This window comes from Apteryx rowi, unplaced genomic scaffold (assembly GCF_003343035.1).
Source record: "Apteryx rowi isolate R43461 unplaced genomic scaffold, aptRow1 scaffold_673, whole genome shotgun sequence".
In the NCBI taxonomy this organism is placed as follows: Eukaryota; Metazoa; Chordata; class Aves; order Apterygiformes; family Apterygidae; genus Apteryx; species Apteryx rowi.
In genome coordinates, this window is record NW_020450953.1 from 162,060 (window position 1) to 189,492 (window position 27,433).

At 52.1% G+C, this 27,433-nt stretch overlaps 1 protein-coding gene across 1 annotated transcript; it reads right to left on the minus strand.

The window, feature by feature from the left end:
* Nucleotides 1–95: 95 nt before the first annotated feature.
* Nucleotides 96–20,201, minus strand: PLEKHO1 (pleckstrin homology domain containing O1). Its single transcript, XM_026085766.1, has 6 exons — nucleotides 19,745–20,201; nucleotides 18,740–18,886; nucleotides 5,343–5,483; nucleotides 3,820–3,924; nucleotides 1,577–1,678; nucleotides 96–1,051 (listed from the first exon to the last, which is right to left on the minus strand). Exons 1-6 carry the CDS (start codon nucleotides 19,772–19,774, stop codon nucleotides 293–295), a joined length of 1,284 nt encoding a protein of 427 aa, XP_025941551.1. The 5' UTR covers nucleotides 19,775–20,201; the 3' UTR covers nucleotides 96–292.
* Nucleotides 20,202–27,433: the final 7,232 nt, after the last annotated feature.

Consider the following 27,433-nt stretch of genomic DNA (forward strand, 5'->3'; position numbering starts at 1 on the left):
GGCACTTTCTAGGAACTGGTGCTTTCTTCCGTCCTCCAAGCATGACAGAAGCTGGGGGCACGCAGTTTGAAGGGTGCTTTTTAAAAAAGGAGGTATAAACTGAAACAATTTATTGGAACACAGGGTTGTTTCATCAGGGGATGGGATGGGGGAAAGGAAGGGTTCAAGCTTTGAGGAGCAAATTTGGGTAAGAACAGGCACCATTTTACTCTTTTGAACACTGTAAATAATTAAAAAAAAGACCAAATGGCCACCCTCCCGTGTCCCTCCCTCCCAATCCCAAGGCTTGCCTTCACATCATGCTCTTCCTGTACTGAGACTGTGAGCTCTGTTTGGGTTTCGAGTCCGACTGCTGCTGTTCAAACTGTTTGTACAGGTCCCTTAACTCTTTGATCTCCTGCAACACCCTCTTGGCTTGGCTCCAGGTGGAGGAAGCCTCCCCCAGCAACCTCTCTGATTCCTGCAGGATCCTTTCAGAGTCTGACTTGGAAGATGATGAGGACGAAGAGGTGGTGGTGGTGCTGGTGTTGGAATCCTTGGTCTTTCTCTTGCCTTCCCCATAGCCCTTCACCTCTGTCAGCAGTTCCTGAGTTTTTTCCAGTTTTAGTGCAACCAGTTCTTGTATCCGGGACAGCTGTTCTGGTTCTGCTGAGGCAAATTGAGCCTCCAGCCCCCTCCTCAGCACCGCCCGGTGCGTGGAAGAGTCCCGTCGAGACAGGATTTCTTCCATGGAGGCACATTTGTTCTTTTCTGAAAGAGAGAGCTTTTTGGGGACCTGTGGAGTGTACATGGTCCCTTTGTCAAAGGAGTCGTTGCGCTGCCCTGATCTGTCCCATGAGGTCACCTCCCGTCTTGGGAGGCTCCCTGTCCGGCCTTTCTCTGACTTGACGTTCTCCGAATCTGAGCGGTGCCGGCCAGCAGTAAGATGTGCCACTGACTTATCCAGGTCCACCCGGAAGCTCTCTTCACAAGTGCTGTGATCCTCTGGAGAGGCATCTTCCTCCTGGATCAGGTCGAGTGTCAGCATGCCATCAGAGGTTGAGGTAGATGCCTGAAGAAACAAGAAAGAGCTGTTGTCACAGGACCAGGGATGACTGCACACTACTTTTGAGTGTCTCTTATACGGAACATGTGCATCAGCTGCACTTGGATGCAGAGATGGACCAGGAATAATAGCAAGTGTGACCTGGTGAGAGAGGCCCAGGAGTGCTGGGTTCATGTTTCTAGCTGAGATACAGATCAGCTGCATGGCCTTGTCCAAGTCATCCATGCTAACCCATGATTCAATTCCCCAGCTGTAGGGCAATTCTCCATGAGAAACTTGAAGGAGCATTTTGTTTTCAGCRCAGGAAAACAGGCATCGATGATGGCAAACTACCACTTTACAAAAGGAGTTCCGCAATGCAATGGTCTACAAGAACGCAGGACTAGATCTGATGCCCCAGGAGAGCCCTGAGTTATGTGACAATTTTCAGTTCAGGCCAGGGCTCAAAACCGCCGGATCTTACCTGCTTATAAATGAAATAGATAAAAGGGAATTTGACCCAAACAGGTGTCTGAAATTCATTATACATACCACAGCCATCAAATGTCCCCGTGTTGGAGGGCGTCGGGAGTGCTGTATTTTCGCTCTGTCACGTGTTGGGTGGGCRAGGTAGCTGTCCTCTTCGACAGTCACCTAAAGTGGGAACAAAGGCTAGCGAGTGTCTGGGAGCATGGGAAATATGAGCTATTCCTAGTTTCTGCAGCTATAATCAGCCAGATGCATTGTAGCAGATCATTTATTCCTCCAGGTTTCCCTTTCTCTTGTGACCTGACCATGAGCCTRAGGGTGAACTTCCCCACATACCTATGGACCAGGATCCTTTGGAGATTGTCAAGCAGGAACCCTAACTGGGCAGAAACTTGGGCTGCAAACAGCCATGCTTAGGGTCGTGCCTGGGAGCATGACCTGACCAGCTGGTGTTACCATAACCCCTCCCTAGTAAGCAAGCCCTGGCACATGCAGGACTACTAGTTTGTAAACCTCCCTGCACAGTGTGGGCAATAAACTGGTCCCGAGGAGCACTGGTGGTCCAACACTTGTAGCTGAGATTCACTGATCTGGGTGTTTACAAGAATGCATGTGAAGTGACCTTCTTTTGGAAGGAGACTTGCAGAGCTGTAGAGCCAGCCAGGAACACGGGGTGTGGGAATCCAGCCCTCTGTCAGAACCTTAGACATCTGGAGGAGTCTTGGAGAGTTTCCCTAGTCTGTCCTCTCTGTGCCCTGAGGGGATCAGATCTACTTAAGTCATTCCTGACGATTATCTGTTGAATCTATTTGTAAAGGTTGCAGTGACAAAGACTCTCTTGCAAGCAGTCCACACTGTTGCTTTGGTAGCTTTTTGCTATAAAGCTTTTCCTGTGAGGTCTGACCTTAGTTATCCTTCATTACAGGTTCTGTGTTGCCATCCATGAGAACAAACAGCATCACAGCAGTGGGCTGCCTGTATTGTGGTAAGCTGAATGTGGATGAGATAGATCTGAGATTCGAGTCTAAACTGAAAAGTAGTTGGCACGATAGCATTAATGTGAAATAGTGTTGAAATGCTGTTTCGATCTGCRGCTCTGGTAGCAAGGACATAGCCTTCTGGAAGGAGTTCTCCTTCAAACCACAATAAACTATGTGGGGATGGTTGCACTGATCTAAACTTGGTCTCTAAAAGCTCTAGTTGTGGTTATAAATGTAGACCTTGTCTCCAGGAAAGGGTTGAACTGATATTGCTTTATTTTYCAGTAGAAGCTGCTTTGCATAATTGTGATAGTTACTGGGGGGGGGGGGTTCATGCAGCAATAATGCTGCCACTTTGGAGGTGGTAGGAGCTATGCTAGTTAAGCTTTGCCTGGACACGTGCTCATCCAGGCAGAGCTATACTGTTCCAAAGAGTCCTCCTATTGCTATCACACAGTGTCCTGATGCCTGGTCTCTCTGATCCTGACAAATACGATTTTTTTAGCTTTTTTTTCACTAAATGGAGAGCCTGACTTGTCCTGACAAAACTACAGGTGCATTTTATTCTGAGTTAAACAAAGGCCATACAGCTCTGAGAAGGCTGAATTAAAGGTTTCTGGTATGACCCTTGAACATAGAAAAGGATCTGAAATATTTAAATGTCCGGTAAGTCCCCTTCCTTCCGTTGAAGTGGTGGAAATGTGCATTAAGATGAGAATGAACTTGGTTCTCTCTCTCCTGCAGATAGTGATTCACAGAGGGGAGGGGTGGGCAGGATGAATATGGACTGAGGTGGGTTGGACAGATGGTACCATGCTATTAGGCTGCTCTGAAGATAGCATAGGACTATACTGGTTTTCAGTTAATTCCTTAATTCAGTTCCACTACTTAAATCTCCTTTGTAAACAAGAGCACACTGTGTTCAGCCAGGAGCAGCAGGCGGGAGGAAAGACTCGAAAGCCCTGGGAAACCAGTCGAAACATAGTCCCACCATCCCTGGGCAAGGCAAGGCTGGGCTCCAAAGTGAAGACACCTTACTGGGACTATGTTCACCAGCGAGGGGACAGAGCCACGGCAACTGCCCCGTGCCATTGCTTTGCAATCACTGCTGCATATTAATCCCRTAGCTGGGGGAATCAGGCTATTCCCGACCGGTGTCAATGGCTCTGTTCTGACTGCAGTCTGTAAAAGCTCAGTGGCTTTGCGCTTCTTTTAAAAAGGAAACGGAGAGGGTTGCAGGRGCTGCTCCTGTTTCCCACAGCCTAAAATATTCACCCAGGACTGTTGTTGAGGCAATGGAGTCTGGGTCCAGCCCTCAGAGCTCACCTCATCTAGGATGCGGTTTTTAGCGCGTGTGATTGCTGAGTTGAGGGCATTAATCCAGGACTCTTTCTCTTCTGGACTCACAGCCAGGAAGATCAGGTTTGGTGCCTACAAAAGAGGAAATTCAGGTCAGTGCCAGTGACTAAACTCATACAGAGACCTTTCACACTGGCCCTGCCCACTGCAAAGCTACAGGGCCTTTACAGYTGGCTTCCTTTTGCGGGAAAATGCAGAGCAGACCTGATCCTCCAGTCATGMAAAACAGCACTGGTCTACCGCATGCATGCACCTGGCCTCTCTGCTTCTTGGCAGGCCTCTGAAAAGCAGACCATGATTCCTCCCAGTACTCAGCTTTTCAAACAAAAAGCTGTGYACCAAATTTACTTTCCTCGTGGCTGCAGTTCCTCCTTCCCCTYCTCTGCCTTCCCACACACTATCCTAGATTTTGCCCTCACCAAACAATGATGCAGCCGTTCTGTGCATCTGCTGCTCACACGTGATATATCTGCTGCCACCTCAAACTTTGACAGTCTGGAGTTACAGGCACATACAGTAGGCACTCTCAGAAGGAGCTGGATTTTTCATGCCTTGGTATGTCAGATGCACACTGATGGCAGAGCAATTTTGAAAATATGGTCCAGRATCCTTAGTTTTTTGAACCAGAAACTCCATAGTTTAGCGTCCTCAGCATTTTGTTCAATTGCCTCCCTCGCTCAGGGTGCTTGGGGACAGTGTAGCTGCTTTCCATTTACCCCCTCTCTTCCCTTTTTGCATTTCAGTGGTGTTATAGGATTCTTAGCAAAGTGCAGGGTAGGAAAGCTTGGTCAAGCCAGGGTGAAGAGTGTAAAGCCAGCTCATGTGTGCGCATGCATGGCAAACACCGYTGGTAGCTAGAGACTGGCGCTCTGTCCACAGTGGCAACCAACACCTCCTGGAAAGTCCCTGTCCTAGGTAGCAGTGATCCTGTCCTGGCACTTTTTAGTTTGCTGCTGGGCAGGAACTATTCTTGGGACAAATTCTCTTGCAGCTTTTTTGCTGCTGCCTGAATCTAGGCAGCAAAACAAAGGAGCATCAGCATCCCTCCCTCCCTGGCCTCCCCCGTGAATAAACAAGTCCAGTYAGCTGAACCGCAGCTGTCAGGAGTGGCAGCACTAAAATTGCACTGTCCTTGCTCCTGACAAATGTTCTGATATCTTTCTTGTCCTGAAGTCAGAGTACTCTGAGCTGGATGGATCCAAAACTAAACACTTGCTCTGAGTGCACCAGAATCCCCTCCCTGTAGAAACCCTGCTTCTCTGTCCAGCCCTCGCTATTACAATCGCTCCTGCTGCAGTAAATGGAGATTYGTATATATTAAACCAGGAGACACGGTCTGGACTCCTAGACAACTCGGGTTATCCAGTTTCACCCCTCAATTATTGCATCAAGTCCAATGGCTTGTGACAGGCCTAAAGCAGAACACCAAGAAAGGCTCCAACAGCTCTTGGCTTTCTGAGGGCGACCACGTGCTCAAAAGGGAAGCRTACCGTGTTTCCAGGCTGCCTGGAGTGGGCGAGGGTAAATTTGCTGTGGTTCTTTTTACTTCTGCTTTTGGACTTCCTGAGCTCTTCACATTTCTCATAATCACTCAGGTCAAACATTTCCTGCATGTTTTTTTCATCTTTTACCTGCAAAACAAAACAAAATTACAGTCTTGCAAATGTCAGACAGAGGGGGTACAGGCAGGCAGTAACAGGGTTGCCGCTCCAAGTGGGTAGGATGCCTGACCAGAACTGTTGTCTGCACAGGGAGTTTGAATATACCGGCTGTGTGGTGGAGTCTCTGGTGTGTTCTGTGGTCACTGAAATATTGTGCGAGAGTCTTCCACCGAAGGCACAAGTACAGCAATAGCACTGTTGTTAGCTGGGAAGTGATGCACTTGATTTTGGGAGGGAGAAGCCAATGTTTTCTACAAGATAGCTTTGACTTGAGTCCCTTCTGGAATGAAGGGGGACATATTTAGAAAGATAACTTGAAAATCACAATCTCCTAGGTCAGTTCCTGCTTTGCTACAGATTCCTTTGGGAATCCTAGGCTAGTCACTTAACGGCCTCTGCCACCTCCAAGGTTACTGGGGCTGGGCTGAACTGACATGCAGGCATGAGCTGACTTTTCCCTCTATATTTATGGGCCCTCCCAATGAATAGGATTTACACCAGCAGCAAGGACCTTGTCTGCTAGGAGGAGGGTCATGCAGAGGCAGGAGACTGGGAGGAGGTGGGCTTTCATCTGCTGATTACAAAGGGCGATCGTATTAGTGCTTGTTGCTTTTCTGGAGACAGCACAACAAAAGTTTGAGGGATAAAGATTAGCACTTCCTATTTTTAACTTGACGGCATTACTGAAGCCTGTGCTGACAGCTGATTTGGGGGGTGGATGAAGCACATCCAGTCCCAGATTACTGACATGATGAATGTGCCGCGCTCCCCCGCTGCCGAGTCCTGTCCATTGTGCAGAGGGTATGGGCAGACTTCATCGAGGCACCAGTGACTGCTGGGACCACAGGTTTTGGCAGCCTTGTTGCTGGGTTTTCGCTGTTGGATGGCTGGCCAGGCCCCCGGAGACCTTCAGCAACCAGGTGAGTCACAAAAAGTTTTCAAGAAGGAAGAATGCCAGGGCTTGGTTCTCACTGACATAAACACTTCTCAGCTGTCTTTTGTACAGTCATCATTGGCCATTTCACAGCTTTTAAGAAATCTCACCTCTTCCACCTCCATTCCCCAACACTCCCTGTATTAGCTGTGGTGTGACAGGCACACAGCTGTAGAGAAGTATTACAGAGGCGCAGATTAAAGATGTGAACTGCACGGGGTCACAAGGGCTGTGGCTGAGCCAGGGAGGAAGCCGGGGATCTTGATAGGGATCCGCCAGGRGACACTAACCTGAAGATGCCCTCACTCAGGGGACACGTGGAGGTGAGAAGAGAACCCGCAGCCCATCTCTTGCCTGGCCCCGTCTAGTTTTTATACAGCCTTCCTTTTCACTGTTATCTTTAATGTGCTAGCCTCATACCCCACTCATATGGCCTGGCAGCCCTACTATTTCCATGGTAAACATGAGGAATCTAGAACTTGGTTTCCAACATCCACTAAGGACAGAATTGTAGCAGGCTCAAATCCATGTCAATCTGTGCTTAATGACCCAGGCTGGGGGCAGATTATGGGCTGGGATTTGCAATGGAGTTTAACTTAAATGCCAGAAAGGCAGACAGTGCTGAGTTCTTAAATCTCGGATTTCTTGAAAGGACTTGAAAGCGGGGAACTCTGAAAGTATTTCCTATGACTTCTCTGTAGAACTTAAGCAAAAGTATCACCAAAATGCTGTAACCACCTTTCTAACCAGAGGCACAGAGAAACTGATGATCTGGCCTTATATAATGACTGCAGTTCCATCTCTTCCCTTCTTCCTTCTATCCCCCAAGTTTGTCTCCAAGAACTAGGGTGCAATCACGGTACATACCTATTCTTAAAGCCCCAGAAGCTATTGCTTATTTTTGCTCAAAGCAAAAGCCATTGTGCACGAGCAGCTATTATATGAACAAATACAGAAGTCTCTTGTGTGCTCGCACGCATCCATGTCTATATATCCCCCCATGTATTTCTAATCGGCTTTTATCTCTCCTCAGAACCATCCTACAATCCACCTCTTTCCAAGAATCTTGGCTGAATTCAGCCCTATTCATTTGCAACAGGAAAAGCTGATCCCCTCTGAGCCCCCAGCTGTGACACAGCGGCCGASGCAGAAGTCCTTACTCCAGATGTTTGCTCGTGTAGGTCACTGGGACTTCCCCAGGCCTTCCTCCCTTTCTCAGACACACAGAGTCTGTACTGTGAACTCAGGGGAGCTGGGACTGAAATATCTTGCCTCTAGGAACAGCCACAGGGGTCTGCAGAAAGGAGGTGTGTAACTGGTTCAGATAAATGCCCTTGAGGCATAACTATTCCTTTAGAAGCCTTGGATTAACAAGCGCCAGGGCTTTAACTCTAAGACCTCTCTCTCGACTACACAAGCACACATGCACAAACAGAGACGGGCTACAGGAGACCCTGGTGCGCAGACAGTGTGATGCTCCTGCATCATTCACCAAAGCATGGCACGTATGTGCATTGACCGCTTATAAAATGCATCCCTGATTAAGAATAAGCATATCTATTTGCATTAAAGGAACAATGTTGGGTCCCATTTCTGTTTGAGTTTCAGACAAGGTAGGCAGGTCCAGCTCAAAGGCCTGAATATCATTAAGGATGTGGGCCTAAGTGACATAGGCACCTAAGGCTGTGTCTGCTCTTCAGCCAGAGCTGAAGCCTGGGGGGGAAAGGTAAGTTTGAGCTCACTTGGAATTAATTCCCTGCCGTACGCAGCCTTGCCAGCGTAATGAGGTCATAAAGTGAATGGGGCTGTGATTTATAGCCCTCTGAAGATGGCTTTGTTCTGCCAGCGTGGTGTGAAGAGGTCTCAGCATCAGCCTCCAATGGGCTCCACAGCAGTGATGTAACGGCAGCGGTTTCGCTGCCTGCRAGAAGGATTGCGGTCGTGTCTCGCAAGGGGCCTTGCCAGCTGATCCCCCCTGCACTGAGACTTCCAGGCAGAGAACTCAGCAGCAGAGCAAAATAAGAGGATTCAGCGTGCAGACAGTGAGACTAGAGAGAAGGAAGGTGAAAGGCAAATTTCAAAAGTACTAGCTGGCCTTGTAGGAGGCCTCTGAGGCCAAAAAGGAGGAGGGTGGTGGGCATGAGTTACAGAAGAGAGCAACCTCGGAGATGGAAGAGCACAAGAAGATAGTCATGCATCCTGTCCTCTTTTAAAAAAAACAAAAAACAAAAAACCCCACCCTGCTGGAACCGTACTGTCAGCAAAGCCTAAATCACTGTCACCTACGTCAATAGGAGGTGGGTGACAGCCCTGCAGGGTCCCCCCTACACATTTTTCAGAGAGATTGGAGCCATGTGAATAAATCCTTTGGATCTGTGCTGGCTCTATACAGACCTAGCTAAGGTACTTCTCCCTGCTCTGGGCAAGGTGTCCTAAGACTGCTGCAAATATCAATTCTGTGGTAAATCGAGCAGCTTCTGATTTGCGAGGGAGCTGCCCTGATTTGCACCCACAGAGCATTTGGCCCAACACCTAGGCAATGTACAGACCTTTGGGAGGAAGCAGCCTCACGTATCGGTTCTTAGAAGAAGGGAATGAAGTGTGATTTCTGTCATCCTAAGGGGTTTGTAAAGGGAAAGGCCGAGGCAGTACACTAGCATTGATCTTCCTTTATGTCAGGATGACCTAGCACAGCTCTCGTGGGCCCAGGTTGCTCTGCTTCTGCGAAGTTAATCCTAGTGCTGGAGACTTATGATGATGCTTGTTTGCTTTCTTCACCTTTGCTGACTTTAGGGCTCAGATTTTCAAAAGTGAGGAGTGATTTTTACAGTCTCAGCTGCTGAACTTGAAACTCCTAAGAACAGGCCTAAATTTTGGGAAGGGCTAAGCATCTCCTCTTAATATAGTCTTTGAGCTGGCTCCCCATCCCCAAACAGTTTGTTTCTTGCTCTCAAACTTGCAGGCATTCGGGACTTTGGGCTCTATGGGCAGTTGGCCTTATCGAGCAGGGCTGTGAAGTTTCTGCTGCTTAATGCCACACAGCATTTTGGAAGCAAAAATGGGTGCAAACTCTGAACAAAACAGATCAGGCAAGGCAGACTTCCTATCTTAGCAAGTAAAGAAGTACTAATGGCCATTCAGCTCATGGCTGATAAAAGGAAATGCTGTGGTTTTGGCAGAAGTGTCCTTTTGGGCCCCACAGGCAGGGGATGCAGCTGGGCTGGAGAACTTAGAGGCAGCTGAAGAGTTTCTATGGACAAGAGAAATCACATTGTTGCTTGGGTCAAATGCAGGACTCCGGAGCTCCGTTCTCAGCTATGCTGCAGCCTTGCTTGGGATCTCGGGAAGATTGTTTAATCCTCCTGCATTTCCCTAACTCCCAGGGCCTGGGTCCTACTGCTGCTGCGCAGATGAGTGTAGGTGAGGGTGGCCCTGCCTTAGGTGGGGGAGACAGTTTAAACAGGCTCTCCAGGGCCTGTCAGTCCCTCTTTTCTACGCCCCCTTTAAGGGGGTCGAGAAAAAGCTTTTGTGTCTGGGCCAGTGCTTCCTCTGTTGTCCACTGCGTGGGTTTTCACACYTGCCTGTGAAGCAGCTGGACCTCTGCAGAAGGCCTGGGCTGGCCTGGCCTGGGCTAGGCCGACCCAGGGTCACTGCTGATGCAGCAGTTCCCAGGCGCRTATCTTCGAACTCCTTAATGTGAACGTCATTTGTGTTAAGACTGCATATTGTACATCCTTCCATCCTCCTCCGCTTGAGAACYTCCTTCCCTCCACTCCCTGCCTCAGCTAATTTTTCCCTGTGCGTTCCCTGACGGCAAAAGTTATCTGTGAGAACGGGCCCAAGCCAGGAGAACATCTAGAGGGCAATGGCAGCAGTGCTTGCCTCTCAGACGGGGGTATGTTTTTGGATCCTGCTGTCTTCATTAGACTTTAAGGTCTCCCACACTGTTGTCTTGAGGCTGAGAGGACTCAGGGACCGCTTGGCTTAGTGTGTGAGGAAGGGAGAGGGCTGGATGGTTGATTTTAGCAAAATCATTCCCAGCTGGGAGGTGGCCAGCAGGTTTTTCCTCTCTCACAGCTGCTGAGTGACTGGCATGCAAGGAGCTAATGGGTATCAGGGCCTYGTGGGCAGGTGGGTCCTGCACTCTTTGCTCTACAGGGAAGCTCCGAATGGAAAGGATGATGGATATAAGTCCCAGCACCTACTGCCATTGCTGTTGGCTGGCTTTGCTGTCCATATTGCACCTGTCCTAGGAAGACAAAACAGTTTCTTATCCTGAGGTTCAGCCTGGGTCCTGGAAATGTTTCCACCCTCCAAACAGACCAGGYGAGGAAAGGGAACCTGAGGCATAGAGAAGGAATCTGTGCTCTCCAGCATTGCCTAATACAAAGCCAAATCCGTAAAGCAAGATCCGTTAGACTCAGCATCYGTTAGACCACGCAGTCCCCTCACCCCTCCTTGGCAGCTGCCGGTGGTTGAGCCGCGCCGCACAGGCAGCCGCGCGGCCCCAGGCTAATCTGGGCCCGCAGGCAGCGCGCGCCCGGAGCGATGCGCTGAGGCTGACATTGCTGGCGCGTTACTGAAGTTCAAGGAGCGGAGCTGCCGCTGCCCAGCCCTCCCCGCCTGCATTCCTCGCACGCCTCGCCCCGCAGCTGCCGCTCGCCGGGGGCAGCCCCGCGGGACCCTATAGCCCAGCGACCCTATAGAGGCGTGCGTGCTCTGTGGGTGAGAACATGAGCCGTGGTACCCGAAGTACATTCTCTCGAAGGCTTGGAGGAGTTATTTCTAACCTTCCAGCTCATCGCACTTCCAAGGGTCTGTTCTCTGTGCATTCTCTTGCTTTGCAGCACTTTGGCAGCGGGAGGATCCGTAGCGTGGCCGAAGCTAACTGCCCCTTGGATTTCTTGCTGGTGGACAGTGACGGTTTCCCCCCTTGTCAAGCTGTCACCTGCAACAGCTCTGAAGCCCCTTCCTTCAGATTCGGACTGTGTTCYGGGGCCGAGCTGGGAGGGGAGAGGAAGGGCGCTCGCAGAGTCACAAGGCAGTTTCTGCGGTTTTCCTCAGAGATTTGTTTTATGGGGATTTGCCTGATAGTTCCCTGTTGAGATGCGACATGGTCAAAGCAAATGCGGAAGGTCCAGAAAATCACAAGACACCGAGTCTAATGTATCCACAGGACGTACAAGAGGTCGAAATGTGGCTCAGGGTGTAACAAGAAACCCACAGATGCTCAGTAAAGCTGCAAATCCAAACATGGGCAATCTCAGGGGACAGTGTCAGCCAGCATGTTCCTCCCTCGAGCCGAGATGAAAGTTTCACTTCCTCGAGCTGAGCAGTTCTCCATCCAGCAAGGGAAAGGAACTCCTGCCGAGCTCAGCTAAAACCAGGCTGTTGCCAAGCTGGGGGTCCATGCTCGTCTGCAACGCTGCCTCTGGCACAGGGGCAGGAAGCAGTGCTGGGGAGGGGACGGGCAGGTGACAGGGGAGAGCCGAGTCTGATGCCTTGTCCTGTCCCTGGCTCCTTGTTAGCCTCGGTTCCCCGGCTGCACAAGGGCGGTAACGGGACAGTTCTAATTTGCAAGGGGAACTAGCAAAAGAAATACAGGGAGTATTGTGAAAGTCTTAGGTACAGTAAGAGAGACCTGTAAAGTGCCACAGACACGCAATAAAATGGCCCGTGTGCAGTGGGACACTGCAGCTGCTCCACTTTTTCTCCTTCCTTCTCTAGTCCAGGTAAGGTGCAAGTGTGGCGAGGAGGCAGGGTGGGTTACAGAGTGTGTGCAGTCACCGGCACAGCGGCAGCCTGGTCTGAGCCAGAGCCTCGGGACCTCAGCAGAGCAGGAATGGCAATGCTCCGAGGTACTGCCTCCCCACTCGCACACCTGCATCCGTAGTGGGAGGTTGCACAGTGACCTCAGGAGCTCAAGGGCAGGAGCATGACCAGGCCTTTTCCTTGCCAGGCTGCTGCTCTGAGCTAGCCAGGCRCCAGCAGCAGAAAGTTGCTCCCCGCTCTAGTCCCTCACCCTGAAGAGCCATCAGCCGGGGCAGGCTACCAGAAACGGGTACCCTGAGAAMTGATGGGGCCCCGAAGCAGCCCCTGTGCTCGAACCAGGTCTTCTGCGTCTCGGTGCTACCCTAATCCCAAGTCTATGCTGCCTCGTCTTATAAATCACCTCTGCTGGAGGAAAGGAAGTCAGGCTGTGTTGTTTCAGCCTAAATGTTCTTTCACCCTCTGATGCGACTGTGCTGGGCGGTGCCATGGAGACAGAAAAGACTTTTTGCTGAAACTTGTCACCTAGCTCTGCAAACTGTAGAGCAGAGTTTGTACCACGGAGCAGGGGTTTGKCAGAGCAGGAAGGCGGAGGGGAAAGGGAAGGCTTCAAAGGGCAAGAGCGGGRGAGAGATGCATGGGGCAGCAGGTCGCAGCCGTGTGGTCGCAGGCTGCCCTTGGGCACCCAAAAGCCGATGGTTACGCACCAGACTGACCCTGCGCATCACCGCTGTTCCCAGACACGCGTGTAGCAGCACGGCTCTAACTAATACCTTGTGCCCATTGCACGCGGTGGGCACCGACATGTTACCCAGACCTACCGCCCGCGGGCACCGCACAGAGCCGGAAGACGTGGCACGGAGGCGTTCACCCCAAAGTGCAACGCGCGCACCGTGAACCGCGTCATTGTGCTGCCGCGCGCCTCGGCGGCACGTGCATAACGCTCAGCACAGACGCAGCCTCGTTCCGTGGGCGCACGTGCAACGTGCACGGAAACGCCACGAACGCTTTGCGAGCTCCAGCGCACGCACCAGCCACGTCCGCGAACGCTGGACACCGCTCTAAATGCGTATCCCCCCCTTGCAGGCAGAGAGAGGCAGTTCTGCAGTGTTTGATGGTGCTGTAACGAACGGGGAGCGAGAACAGACTACTTTTCAAGTGCTCTTGTGCTAATTGAGTCGATGCTTTTGGTAGCAAACAAGAAAAGGCTTAAGGAAGCCCCGAGAAGCTTTTCCTCATTAACATCTCGTCATCACAGGGTCCGTTCATGCTGTCTGGACAGCCCTGGGCTTCCTGACAGGAAGTGGTAGGAGCCCAGCTGTGTCTGCGTTAGTCTGACTGCTATTCCCAAGTGCAAAGCGCTAACAAAGCTGTGCTAGGAACAAGAGAACAATTACCAGAAATTTGCAGCGGGGGGAAGGGGACCGTGCAGCGGAGCGCGAGTGGAAAAGAATGCGAAAATAATATTAAGAAGGTGTTCTTTTGCTTAGCAGAGATCGGTTCACTTCGGCTCATCTCGCCTTGCGTGTTTCTGCTCTGAACGCTTTTTTTGGCTGCTGACCAAATGCTAAATAATGAAGGGGTTTTTTTGCATAAGTTCACGGAGTTCGGCTTGCGGCGGGGGGGACAGATCTCCATGCAGGCTCGGAGCCTGTGACTGAAAAGGGGCTGTGAGGCCCAGCTACCATTTTGGTGCRTGGTTGGAGGAGCAAAAGGCTCTAGGTGGTGTTAAAGGTAGAGTAAGTAAGTCGCACGGCTTCCAAAGGCTGATGCCCTAATGAAGGGGGACAACTTAAAAGCTCCGTCTGCATTTTTCGGCTATATCAACTGGTTTAATAAAATATAATTCCTCTCCTTACAGACTTGGTTTCCATCAGGGAGAAAACCTAGGCTTTTGTCAGGTGTTCACATTTCCTTCTAACCAAAATTAATAAACCGGGGCTAGAGCCTCTAACCTGCAAGGCCAGGTCCTAGGTAGGCAACTAAATAAGCGCACGGATTCCCAGAAGGTATCAGTGTGGATACCAATGGGATTTTGGTAATTTGTCTCTGCTTGTGGGAGTTAGACTTTTGGAAAGCCTATCCACAAATCAGACCAGTGCTAAGCTCAGAGCAGTTTTACTGCTCCACGTTGTTTTTCCTGGTACGTTATTACCTATCCTGAGTTGACATCTTTCCTGAGGGATCCCAAAGCGTGTGACGTGCAATTTCCCTTCCTAGGCACCTTGTGCACGAGGGAGATGAGTGCTCTTATTAGCCCTGCTTTCCAGATGCAGAGATCCAGGCAAAGATAAATAAATGTCTTGTTCAAATTCATTTAGTTAGTGCATGGCAGAACTCAGGGTGGAATCCGGGAGTCCTGGTATTTAACCCTTCTTCTGCTGTGCTCTGAGCTGACAGCGAGAGGCCAGGAGTCCCGCTTTACCCACTAGACAACCTGCCTTCCCTTCCAGAGCAGCTATTGAGCTTAAGAGGAACTGACAGGAAACATCAAGGTTAATATGTGAGTTAACACGTAAGCAATAGGGTCCAGTTTCTCCATCCACTAAATCCACATTGCTCCGATGGCTTTGATGGAGCAAAGCCAATTTATAGCAGAGAAGGACTTTGATCTTTTGCTGAAACAGACGGTTGAGTCTCCTCTGCCATCAGTGCTCGTGCTGCAGAAATCAGGCTGAGATTCAGCCTGTGTAGTGGCTATAACCACAAGAGTTTTCTATTCACATCTCTTCAGAGTTTCCACTATTTAATTCTTTCTYTGGCTGCATCTGCTGCCTGCCCCACCAGCCACACCGGCGGCGATTCAGAAGGCGAGGGGCCTTTCCCCACAGCAGTTAAGAGCCTCTCGCGCAACTCATCAGCACAACCCAGCAGTGGCTCCATTTTCTCCACTGGGCATAATCTGCTCTGCGAAAACACAAAAGCAGCTACATCCTGTTCTGCTTGACAAATCCCAATTTATTAAGCTATTTGCGGGAGCTGCAGGCACCTGCTTCCAGAAAAGCGAGCGTGCAGAGGGTGGGAAGTGGAGAGGAAGCCTCGGACACGTGGGGAGAGGCCAGGGGTGCTGGCTAAGGGCCTCCCCAGAGCAGACCTGAGCTCTCGTTGGTGTGTGCAGGCCTGGCTTTGCTAAGGAGTAAAGGCCCGGTCAGTACCAAAACCCTGCACCATCTGTTAAAAGACGTGGCTGCCTTTGAACAGAAAGTCTTGGAAATGCAGCGAGACAGGCGCTCGCGCCAAACGTGCCCTCTGTCCCTACGAACACGCCCGAGCGTCCACCCGGACGGGCAGCGCCGCGCAGTATCGCGTGCCGGGTGGCTGGAGCCACCTCGTATATCGAGATTCCCGGAGACGCAGGACCCAGCGACACAGGCGCATTCTTCTTTCCCACAGGCACGGAGTCACTTCAGCGCGCACACGCGCAGCCGGACGTTACCTCTGTAACCACATTTCTGCACAGCCACAGATTCTGCCATATAAAGACATACGCAGTCGCTGCTGCGTGTTATTTATGGTCCTTCACACACACACGTTCATGCGCGTAGAGCCCCAGCGCCGGTTCAGCGGCACACGCGTTAGTTTTTCCCCATGAGGAAATACACACACACTGCCGGAGACGAGCACAAGTGCTCCTTGCCTGGACCTAGCGCGCCCCTGCCCAAACCGCCCTGTTGCTCTTCTGCACTCAGAGCACACAGGTATCGGCGAGGTTGCCACTGAGACATGTCTGGGAGAGGGAGGGAGGGACGGACAGACAGACATGTTTGTCCTCATGGTGAGATGCACGTTTGCTGGTGTTGATTCCTGTATGAATACGTTCTCCCTCGCACCGGCTTTCCTGCTCCTTAGCCAAGTAGAGCCTGTTGCCGTCAGCTCATTCTCCAGGGATACCCAAGGTTCAAAGAGGAGGTGGGGTGCTGGAGAGGGATCTCACCACCCACCCAGCCGCGCTGGGTGTCCGGGACATCCCAGTGGTACTGCAGGCAGCTGGTGGCTGCAGGGTGGCCGGTATTTTGGAAAACACTCTTGTTTTCCCAGGCAAGATCCAGAATACTTCTTTTCAAAAGGAGGRTTCACAGACTGCTTAAGGCAGGGAGTGTTTTGCACCACAGCTTTGCTGTCCTGGACAGCTGCTGTGCCGGTCTGCGCTGCAGATGGAGGGTCTGGGAGGATCCCGCAAATGGAGCAGCTCCTCCAGCCCTGGAGGGGTTTGCTAGCACTGAGTCCAGCTGCGCAGGAGCTCTGGTTTCCCAGGCCTGGCCTTGCCCTGCGAGCGCTCCCCGAGGCACCCCAGCTAGGAGCCCAGGCACCGGCGTCTCTGTAACGGCTGCTCAGGTCTAGGTGGGCTGAATAGCTCTCCAGAAGCGCCTTTCCCCCGTCTCCGTAGCGAGGGTACTCTGATGAGGTGCCTAAACCTGGGCAGAAGGAATCTGTCCCAGGAAGCCTGTGTGGCCTGGTGGCATTCAGGCCTCTTTCCCATCGGTGGGGACAGTGACAGTACGATCCCAGCTGCCCTCTTCTCCCGTGTGCTTCAACGGGGCCAAGTTCTCCCTCTGCCCACCCATATGACTCGTCCCCTGTGGAACGGTGGCTTGGTCACAGCACGGAGGGATGAGAGGGACCCTGAAAAGTTGTCGTGTCTTCCYGATCCCCTCCTGCCAGTTCCAAGTGGGATGGGACAGCCGATGCAGCCTGATCAGAGCAAGCAGCTCCCCTATGGTTTAGCGCTGGCCCTGGTTACTTAGGGAAGTCCCGGCTCCAGTTCCACCCCAGTTAACTGGGCTTAACGTACGTTTCTGCTCAAGCATGTGCTTCAGTGCTGCTTTGAATTGGGGCCCTAATGCAGCAGAGCAGCTGACCCAGCTGGGTGGAACACCGGGCAGCAGGTAAAATCCTTCCAACCATGTCATCTGGCTGGCTGGTGGTTTTTAAACTCTGATCCGTGGCCCCAGAGGCCTGTGAACTGCTTGTAAGAGTCACGCGAGACAAGCGGGCCTGCAGTTTAGAAGTATATATTACACAGTCTGCATTGCTGCTGGAAAAATTTGGGGGGATCACAAATTGAAAGAGATTGCCAGCCACTCACTATGCACTTCATGCATCCATGCTTCCATCTAACTGTTCCCATCCGCGAATGTATCTATAGATTCGTCATAGATTCGGTGGCTCGTTGCCACCCAGATCTGTGGGCAGTCTCTAATCCAGCTCTTGTTTATGATGTCTCTTTACCGGAGCGTTTCGAAGGCACCGAACCCCCATTTGTTTCCCAAGCCCCTGCCTCTCTCTGCTTCTCAAGCGACAAAGAGATCAATGGGAGTGAGCCGCGAAATGCCGACACACAGCTAAGCCTGACCTGGACTTTCAGTCTGCTTTTAGGCTATTTCTCTGTCCTAATAACCCCCTATCCATCTGCACTTTGCCATGCCCTGTGATTCAATTAGCCTTTAAAGCAAATTACCCGTCACGCTCGGCATCCTATTCTCTCTCCAGGTCCTAAATTGATAAAGCGGGGCCGGGTTGCCRTGCATCTAAACGACGCCCCCCCCCCCCCAGCCCTGCAGTCCCCCTCGGAGAGCAGCCTTCGCTTTTGGGAGGAACCCCCTGAGACCCAGGCCCCGATCCTGTCCTCGCTGACACCAGCCTCGCTCCAAACAGCCCCCGTGTCTCTTCTTGCGCGCGCAGCCCTCGCTAATGCAAGAGATGAGTTTTGAAAGAGAAATCAGAGGGGGGGAGTACCGCTGCCCGGGGGGGTTCTTCCTGATGAATTTATCAAGGCAAAAACTACGGGGGAGGCTGCGCAAGGACAGCCTGCTCGCAGTCCGCCCCAGCCTGCAACGCTCAGCCCGATAGTCGCGTCCAATTAAGTCTAATGTAAACACCACATTAAACCCCAAACGCCAGCCCGCGTCGAGCAGAGACGAGGGGGAGGAGAGGGGGCAGGTTCTTCAACAAGGTGTTGAATCCGTGGTTAAATTCTCCCCTGGTCCTTTTGTGGTTTGGTTCAGGGTGTGGGGGGGAACAAAAAACAAGAGATAAGGGGCTGGTACATGGCTCCATTCCAGTTGGGAGACCACAGTTATTTCCAAATCGAGCAGTGCAGCAGCTGAGAACAAGACCACTGTCAAACTTAATGACAGAGGACAGGCCCAGAAGGAAGCCGGCACTGCCGTTCCCCCGTGGCGAAAGGAAGGCTGAGGATTTTAACTCTCGCTAAGTGAATCCTTTCATGTGTCTAGCGCCGGGAAAATGTCTCCCAGGCAGAGCTGTCTGGCAGAGTCGCTGTTTGAGCCGACACGGCAACCCAGGCCGGGTTTCTCCGGAGCGGACGGGCCGGACTTGGGCAGGGGGGAGAGGAGCCCCAGGGAAACCCCCTTCCTAGCAGAGCCCAGGCCCGCTCGGCGGCGGAGGGGCCGGGGCGTTTGGCAGGGGTGCTGGGCTCCGCCGTGCTGCTTTTCAAATGCAAAGGGAGATGGAGGGGAGGCCGGGGGGGGGGGATGGGGAAGGAAAAGGAAACGGAGCCTACCTCCTTCTCCGAGATGTAAAGCTGATCTCCCTTCAAAACCACGTAACGGTTTTTCCAGATTTCCCTAAAAATGCCTTTCCCGCAAAATTTCCGCACCCAGCCAACCTTCTCGGGCTGCGCAGATTGCTGGTTTCCATCCTGTTGCCCCTAGCACAAAGAGAGAGGGAAGAAAATGGGGGAAAATGGTATTATTTGTGCTTTTACACTGCCGTTCTTCCCCCTCCCTCTTTGCCCAACTTTCACCTCCCCTTCCCCCAGCTCGCCCTCTCTCCACCAAAGCCGGGACCCAGGTGCTTTGCCCAATTCACTCCGCATAGATTTTCCCCTGCAGATGTGAAGCAACAACAATAATACCGAGGGGACGATGCAAAAATCGCAGGCACAGTTTCACTCTGTGCATTATATAAGAATGGCTGTTATGTTATATTCGCCTCACACGACATGCGTTTGCCACTGGAAAGAGGTACAGGAGGGTGTTGCAGAGAATTTTAACTAACTGTTTTTTTACTGCAGTGAAAATTGTGGTTTGGAGCCTTTTACGAACAGTTAATCCTAGGGGCGAAATCTACGCCTGGGTTTACATTTAAGATTTCTTTGCAGAGAGGGATGAGGTCCGTGAGCACAGCAGATGCACGCGTACGGCGCAGAGGAGGCACACAGCGACAGAGAGCCAGCGTCTCTCTATTTTATCGTTTCCTTCTGATTGAAAATGAAAACCGCCTGACTGCATCTCTCCACGCTACGCGGCGAGTAGTATCTCTTGGCGAATTCAAGAGGAAGGAGAGGCGCTGGGCAGCAGGAGAGAGGGGGAGACGGGCGTTGGGGTTTGGGTTTGTTTTGGTCTGGTCGGGGGGGGGGGGTTGCAGAGCAAGGGGTTTGGCGAAAGGGAGGGGGGAGCAGCGGCAAAGCAAGCGACGGGAAATTGGGAGCGAAGCCCCCCTCCCCAAAACATCCGGGAGCCTCGCCCACCCCGCCGAGCCCCAGCGAAGCAGCGGTTCGACTCACCCTTTTTGCAGAATTATTTTTTTTCATCATTCCCCGGGGGGGGGAGCTGAGCTGGAGGGCGACTGGGGGCGGCGGGGAGCGGAGAGGGGCTCCCGGCGGCCTCCTCCTGGGGAGAGCGCGGCTGGGAAATACGCAGGGTACCTCCGCTCGCTCCCGCTCCGTCTTCCCCCTCTGTCGATTACAGAAGCTCTCCAGTTACATTAAGAGCAGCCCGCCTCTGTAATACATCCTTAGCCACACCGACACCGCATCCCCCCSCCCCAGCCAGCACCACCACCACCATCACTGAGCTCTCGTGGGCTTGCACTGGGCTCGCCCGGGCTCCCGAGCTCCATCTATAGCCGTGCGCGTGTGACGTCTGGAGTTCACCAGAAAGGGCGAATCGCAGCCCACGAGGGTTTTCTTCTTTGTTTCTGACTCAGGGCCCGACGCGCGCGGCCGGGTGTGAGCGGGCGACGATGGGGAGCGCGGCCGGCAGTGGCGGCGGTGGTGGCGGTGGGGTGGGGGCCATGGGAGCAGGCGGGGTGTCGTCGAAGGCGAGCCGCGTTCCCGCCTGGGTCACCGCGAAACTTCCTGGGAGACGGAAAAGTGGCCAGGTGGCATCGGGAGGGATTTCTGCCAAGAAAGCGGCCGGGTAATTCGAAGTGTAAACAAAGAGCACTGTTTGCAGAGAGGAGCAGGGAAGAGACTCCCCGGGGAGGGAGCCCGGGAGAAGCGCTCATTTCCCAGCGATGAGTAACTGGCAACGGGGATCTGCGTTGCAAAAAGAAAGTGAAATGCAGAGCACCGCTTCCCAAAAGTGAGGGGACGCTTGCTTTTTTTTTAAAAAATAACCTTTTTCTGCTTATTTGTTCTCCCCCGTCGTATTTCATCAGGTCCTGCAAGACCGGAACTATGAGTGTGGGACTGAAATCATAGACTGGGTTATAGATAGAGAGATGTGTAAAAGGGGGAGAAAGACAAAGAACGGGAGAAATAATTCTGTTCAGAGATAAAGAGACTGATCGATCAATCGGTCGATCAATCAATCGCTTTATGGTGAAGATCTTCCACTGGAGYCCTGAGTCTGGCACACACCCACACTTTGCTGATTGTAGACTGTATTTTAACCCGAGTGCACTGGAATTAATGCTTTGAGAATACTAATCACGTACTTGGGTTGTGCTGCTAACGTCTTTCAAAACATTTCATACTGGAAGCGCAAACAGGGGTTGAGCACCTGGAATATAAAGTATTTTCAGAGCTTTTGTGAGGGAGGGGCTGGCGGTTTTGTATCCTTTCTTCTTCAGACGCCGGTATCTCTGCAGCGCTCGCCCCTGTTTGTTCCGTGAGCTGCGGGATGCGCTGAACACCTGGAAGAATGCAACAGGTTACCGTTGAAAACAAATCCACCTCCTGAGCCGCACGGGGCAGGGGTTGCGTTTTCATTCTGTGCCTTACGCTGCAGGGCCCGGGCCAGAACTGGAAGCTGCCTTCTTTGTGCCTCAATTCTCCCTTTTGTACCATGGGGTAAATGTTTTTTGACAATTTTAGCATGGAGTTAAGAAGTGGCCAAATACTTTAGTATTGCTACCTTTATCCTCTTCAGTAAATTCAGTGGTATTAGGTGCTGGTCTGTTTTTTGCTTAAGGGGCACTGGGATACGTGGATACAGCTGAACTTCTTCCTGTGCAGTGGGGAAGAGCCACGGTGGTGATTAAAAAGGCAAATGTCCAGKGAGGGCTGCAGAGATAGGAGTCAGGTCCGAGGTCAACAGTGACACCAGCCCTAGACCGCTGGATTGCTGCACAAGGGCAAGGCTGGAGAAGCAGGAGATGTGCGATGGCAGAGGGACGGAGATGAGTCCCGCTCGCTGCAGCAAAAGTTGACAATCTAAAGCCCTTGATGAAGTTTTGGGAGGTTTCTTGCTGCACGATGGAGTGCCTGTGCCAATTTGTTTAATAACATTTTGGCTCCCGACTGGACTTGTTGTTCTTCACGTCCTGCTTTCCGCRGCCAGGTCCTACGGAGCACCCCAGAGGTGGCTGCAGTCCAATGCCAGATGGCACGATCCTGGTAGCAGCAGGAGAGCTCTGTCATGCCCTTTGAATCAAAACCCATGCTGGTTAGGGCCTCCTCTCTTCCCAAATGACCTCCTTGCAGCACTGTGAGGACAGCCCGGTGTTGACAGTCCTGTGCTATTTTCACCCGGCTAACCGAGATCTGGCTGGGTAGAATTTGTCTCAGGATTGTTTGGGGTTTTATCAGGGATTTATGTGCCTAAAGACTTACAGTTAGGTGCCTAGCGGGAATTTTAGAAGTGCGTGGAGCAGATGCCTCACTCCCACCAAAATCCCAGTCTATGTTGTGCCCTAGATACACGGTTCCCTCAGCCATCGGCCAAGTCAGATTCCCTGTTGTCACATACGAGTTTTCTAAACCAGTATCTGACATCCTTACGTGTGCCACAGCCAGGACGGCCACTGTCACCTAAGCTGCCTTTACAACAGCAGCTGCCCGCCATYGTTGCGAGGCCAAGTGCACCCACTGCGTCGTGCCGACGGCACRAAACTTGTTTTCATCCCGTTGCCTTGCTGCAAGTCGCTGCAGCTGGGACCACTGGGTATCATCGGGGCTGYGGGCTGGGTGCCGGCAGCGAGCAGAGGAGGAACGGCTGGCTGCGCGGCGGTCGCGCTTCGCRCTGTGCGCTGGCTCCGCTGTGCCTTCGCTGGGCACGTCCTGCGGAGATCGAAGGAAAGGGCAGTTCCCAAAAAACAGCCCTTCACACTCCCCCAGCAGCAGGTGATCAGTTTATCCGGACAGTGTGAAAAGGGCTTTGAAAAAATATAAAAAGCTTTAGGCATCCTAAATCTTGGTGGCACTTTTAAGCCCATTCTCATCTTGGGGGATGATGTGCAGGGCTCCTTGCTGGAATGGGCCATCCCAAAGACAAGGAAACGCAACGGCCAAACGGCACTGAGACCCCGGGGCTGCCACGGAGAAGGTCTTCGGCCCCTCGGCAGCCCCTCGAGACACTGGCCTGGGTTTCCGCGGACGCCGAGGGCCCTTTGCACCACTCACCCGGCAGAAAGGGGGGTTCACGCGGGTGCGAACGCACATCCCTGGCAGTTGTACCTCCTGCCGTGGAAGTCACCGTGTCACTGCCATGGGTATACCACCTGCGTGCACTGTCCAGGGGGGGCATGTCTGGAGGAACTCAAAGTGAGGAGGAGGAGGAATTTAGCTCAACCTGAAATCCTCTGGCCGTTTTGGAAAACACCCTGGGCGTAGCCGGTTGCACAAGCCTGCAGGTGGAGTCACTGGTGACAGTGACTCACATTCGTAAAGGATGTGGCCAGTGATTCTGATCTAAAAGCATAAACAATTTATATGGAAGGAAAAGAGATAGGAAGGAGTCCAGCTCCCATTTCCTTGCTGTAATGGGCAGTCACACTCCCAGCAGGGGACCTGACCCCCGGATGTTGCCCACGCTGGATTTACTGGTCCGGGAAGGTGTCCAGGAGGGACGGGGCAGGTTGTGTCCTCCCGGAGCCACATCTGCAGCGGACGGTGCGGTGTGGCACGGGAAGAGAGAGATCCTCTGATGGCTGCGCGGCTCCCCCGCCCCGTCCCATCCCCGTCGCAGCCGCGTCGAGCCCTGCTCGTCCTGCTACGTGCATTTGTGGTTACCGCTGTAAACACGGCCTGGTGCCCACGGACGCACGCAAAGGGCCCCCAATGAAATCAGTGGATCTCACGTCCCGGAAGAGCTAATGGAAGAATTTAGTCTTTTATTAGCTGCTAATTAACTCGATCCATAGTTTGACAACCTTCATGTAGACCGTGTGCTGGGATGATTTCTTTCCCCAGTTTGTATTTTTAGTGGTGGTGTAGTTTTTATTGCGGTTGCAGGATATATCGAAAGTACCTAATAAACACTGCAGGAAGAAGCAACTTGTGGCCCAGAGGTGTGAGCAACCCCCTGGCTGCGAGCAGGAAAGACGGAAGCAGAAATGTTTCAATTATAGTGTTACAAAACTATGATGACCACTTCTTTAGTACCTTACCGTGCTAGCTGTGAAGAGCCCGTGCCAGGATCGGGTTGTCCCGTATGGCCGTAGGGCAGCAGAGCCTTCAGTGCTGCGCGTTCGGAGGTGCAGAGCAGTATTTCGAGCAGCCCCGGCCACGCTCCAGGACCCCCGGCTCCTCGACGCTGCACAGACTGGCCCAAAGGCTCCACCTTTTGCTTTCTTCCATGCGAGATAAGGCCGGAGTCTGGAAAACTGGTTCCACGAAGGCTCTGGTAGTGCAAAAGGGCTGTGAAATCGGGCACRGGGAGACTCTCGCGGTGGAGGGCCGGGAGCCGCTGGGTGTTGCAGGSTCCTTGGCCGGGGTGGGGGGAGGCTGCGGCTGAGTCTCCCAGGCCACGTTTCACTYGCTGCCGAGTGTCTTTTCTCTAAGGGAGCCGGGAACAATGGACTCGCAGGCAACTGTGAGTATCAGGGCTTTGAATTTTGTTACAGGGAGCACAAAAATCTCATTGTTTTTAGAGGGGAGGGTGAAAGARGGAGGGAAAAGACCTTGAAAACACAGGCAAAATGAAAGGAGAACCCCTTCCTAAAGTAATGTTTATGTCCCTCTGCTCACTGTCCTCAAACATCCTATTTGCTCCGTTCAGCCCTGATGTTGCAGTTTTGCTCCCCTATGATGTGTTGATTCATAATAAACAGTTACCAAAATATCTTCTTGCTGCAAAAGCGGAACAACAAACACTCTCAGTTTATTTATGTATTTAACACCCCCCCCCCACATAATTTAGCCTCTGGATACCGAGTGTGAAACTGCTGCTTACAAGATGAATTGAGTTTAATTAGGGCATGTGGATTTTCTTGTCTCTGAAGATAATCACAGCACTATTGTCTGAGCAAGGGGCCTGCTTGGCGGGAGAATTTACCCCCCTGGAAAGGATCAGGCCAGGGGACTGCCTCTGCTTCCTGTAAAGGCCGTGATTCAGCTCTTCCCTCCTCTGCACAGACTCGCTCAGGGTCTGGCATCCCTGGTTGGCAGCAAGATCTAAGAGCCGTCCTACGAGGCAGCTTTCTCAGAGCTCTGCCCCGTTCCCAGCAGCTTCAAACCTGGAGATGGGACTGGCTCGGCATGGGCATGAGCTGGGGGGTCGGCAAACAAATCCGGGCAGTCGGGAACTTGGGGTCGAGGGCAAGTATGAAGCTGAGCTAAGACAACCGAGATGATAGGAGTTAACCCAGCCAGTTAGCAGAAAGGGCAGGAACAGTCGCAATGTCTCCAGCAACTCGGTCCAGAGCTCTCTCTGCTCCTGGCATAGCATTTCCCACGTAAAGGTAGAGCAAACTCTGCTGAGATGAGGCACCTTTATACCAGGCGCATTCGAGATTGTACCAGTATAGGTCTAACCAGTATAACCCCGCTGCTAAACCCTCGCACCCATATCTAATGGCCAGTTCTGATACTCAGTGTCTCTCCTAAAGCACTTGCAAATTCAGCATCCCCTCTCCCTTGGCACTGCGGCACAGCCAGGCTGATGTACAGTAGCCTCCGTGTAACAGAGAAGCAGGCCTTTGTTTCCCCTGCAGTTTATTTTAGTTATAGACAAGTTTGGAAGTTTCTTTTTTTCCCCCTTAAATGAAATGGCTCTTCTGTGTGTTTCTACTGCAATATATTTTCTCTTTCTACCATATCTTATCTCCCAGAGGTCCAGTTTTCTTTAACATCTTTAATTTAATGATCTGGAAGGGGGAGGAAACCAGTCTGCTAATGAAATTTGCAGAGAGCTAACAAACTGGGCAGCTCTGCAAACATAGCTCAGGACTGAAAAGGCAAGGCAGGAGGCGGAGGCAGGGGCCGGAGCAGGATATAGGGTGGGCTTTGGCCCGGGAAATTGCAGACTAACGATCCCAGGCAAATAGGGTCTGTGGAGAATAGTAAGATGGTAAGCACGGACATGGTAAGGTTGGAATCCATCTGGAGCTTCCACCCTGTGCAGGGCTAGTGCTTCCTGGAGCGTGAGGACAAGCAGAGGAAGCAGCGGTCGCTGGAGTCTGCGGAGTCTAAAACATGACCTAGGAGGGGAGGAGAGAGATCAACACAGCAGCATCTGCCTGAGCCGGCACAGCAGCCTGGAAAACATGCATCTCAACAGGGTTTCTGTGCCATGACTTACTCCTCTGGGATTGCTGCATCAACCCTGCCTCTCTCCTTGTTGCTCCTTCCTTACTGCCATTCCCAGGGGGACACAGCTCTGCAGCACGAGGATCGACATCTCTGCGGATCCTCTCTGCATCCCTCAGATAGACAGGGCTTGCACGAGCTGGCTGGGAAGGATCTGCTCCTCGCGTGGTGATGGATACATACTTTTTCCGAGGTGAGACAAAATGCCGGCAAGGACACCTGTGGCAGGGCCCGTGAGAGAGACTGCTAGCCAGGCTCGGCTGGTCCCCTCCGTGCCACCAGGCTCCGGCACTTCGTCCTCTTTTGTTTTGCTTCACACGAACAGAACTTATTTGTGATGCTAAGATAATTCCCAGGGATTCAGGAGCTCATTTCATTTGATCTGGCTTGTTAATTCCCAAGTCGATCGCTGATTAGAGGTCGTGTGTCAGAGATCGGGAAGCTCACTCGCAGGACCCGTCACCTAACGGTGGGGACTGCAGCGTCCCTGCGTCCACTGGTGCCATCGCTCAACACAACTGCTTACGCCAGGGGTGGCAGCCTGCAGCGAGCCAGCACAAACCACCAGAGCCCCATGTTGGTCAGAAAACAGCAGATAAAGCAAGAGCAGCGCATTGAGCGATATGCTTCATTTCTGAGCTGTTTTAAACACCTTTGGTTACAAAGAAAGGGAGAGTTGGAAACGAAGGAGAATTTTTATTCCATACGTCTCAATGTTTTGACATTTTCTAAATGAAAAGTTTCTCCAGAGTTTTGATACTGAAAAAACAACAAAACCCTCAGCAGTTCAGCAAAGCACATTTCCAAAGTGTTTCAGTGCCACCGCAATTTGCATTTTGTGCTGAAAAAGCAGCTTTAGTGCAAAAACTTTGCTCGGCTCCAGTCGCATCCAGTCTCAGCATCATGTAGAGGTATCACCTGCCTTTCTGTCTATTATCGTCACATCTTCCACAAATCAGCAACTTGCGCTTTGTACTCCAGCACGCGGGTATGGAAAACAGCAAGGGACATCATTATTCCATCTGTATTCTCCTGTTATTCCTGCTCCCGGAACAGCCTGAAGCTGTGGCCAAAAGAAGAAATTACAAGGCTCTTCCCATTTTGCAGGGAGCCAAGCAATTGCCCAATAAATCTCCATCTGCAGAAGTATTAGTCACCCATGCCAAGGAAAGAAGCAAGGGGTTGAAAGACTGAGACTCTCCCATTTTGCTGCTGTGAGCGCAGGAACAATACGAGCTGAGCCACAAAAAGCCACGGCTCAGCGGAGTGATAAAGGAACCAGCCTCGCAGAGAGTCTTCCCACCTCCTACCAAGGGCCCCACTGTTTCCCTTTCAGCTCGGTCGTTTTTCCATGAGAAAATGCCCTGGGAAACTGATTTTTAGGGAGGGGGGACTTTTGTTCAAGATGCCCTAAACCAAAGCTTTTCCTTCCAGACAGGAAAACAGAATCTTCCTAAGATGTCAGACGAAGGCCCCTGGGAGCTGCTTCTCTTCCCCCATCTA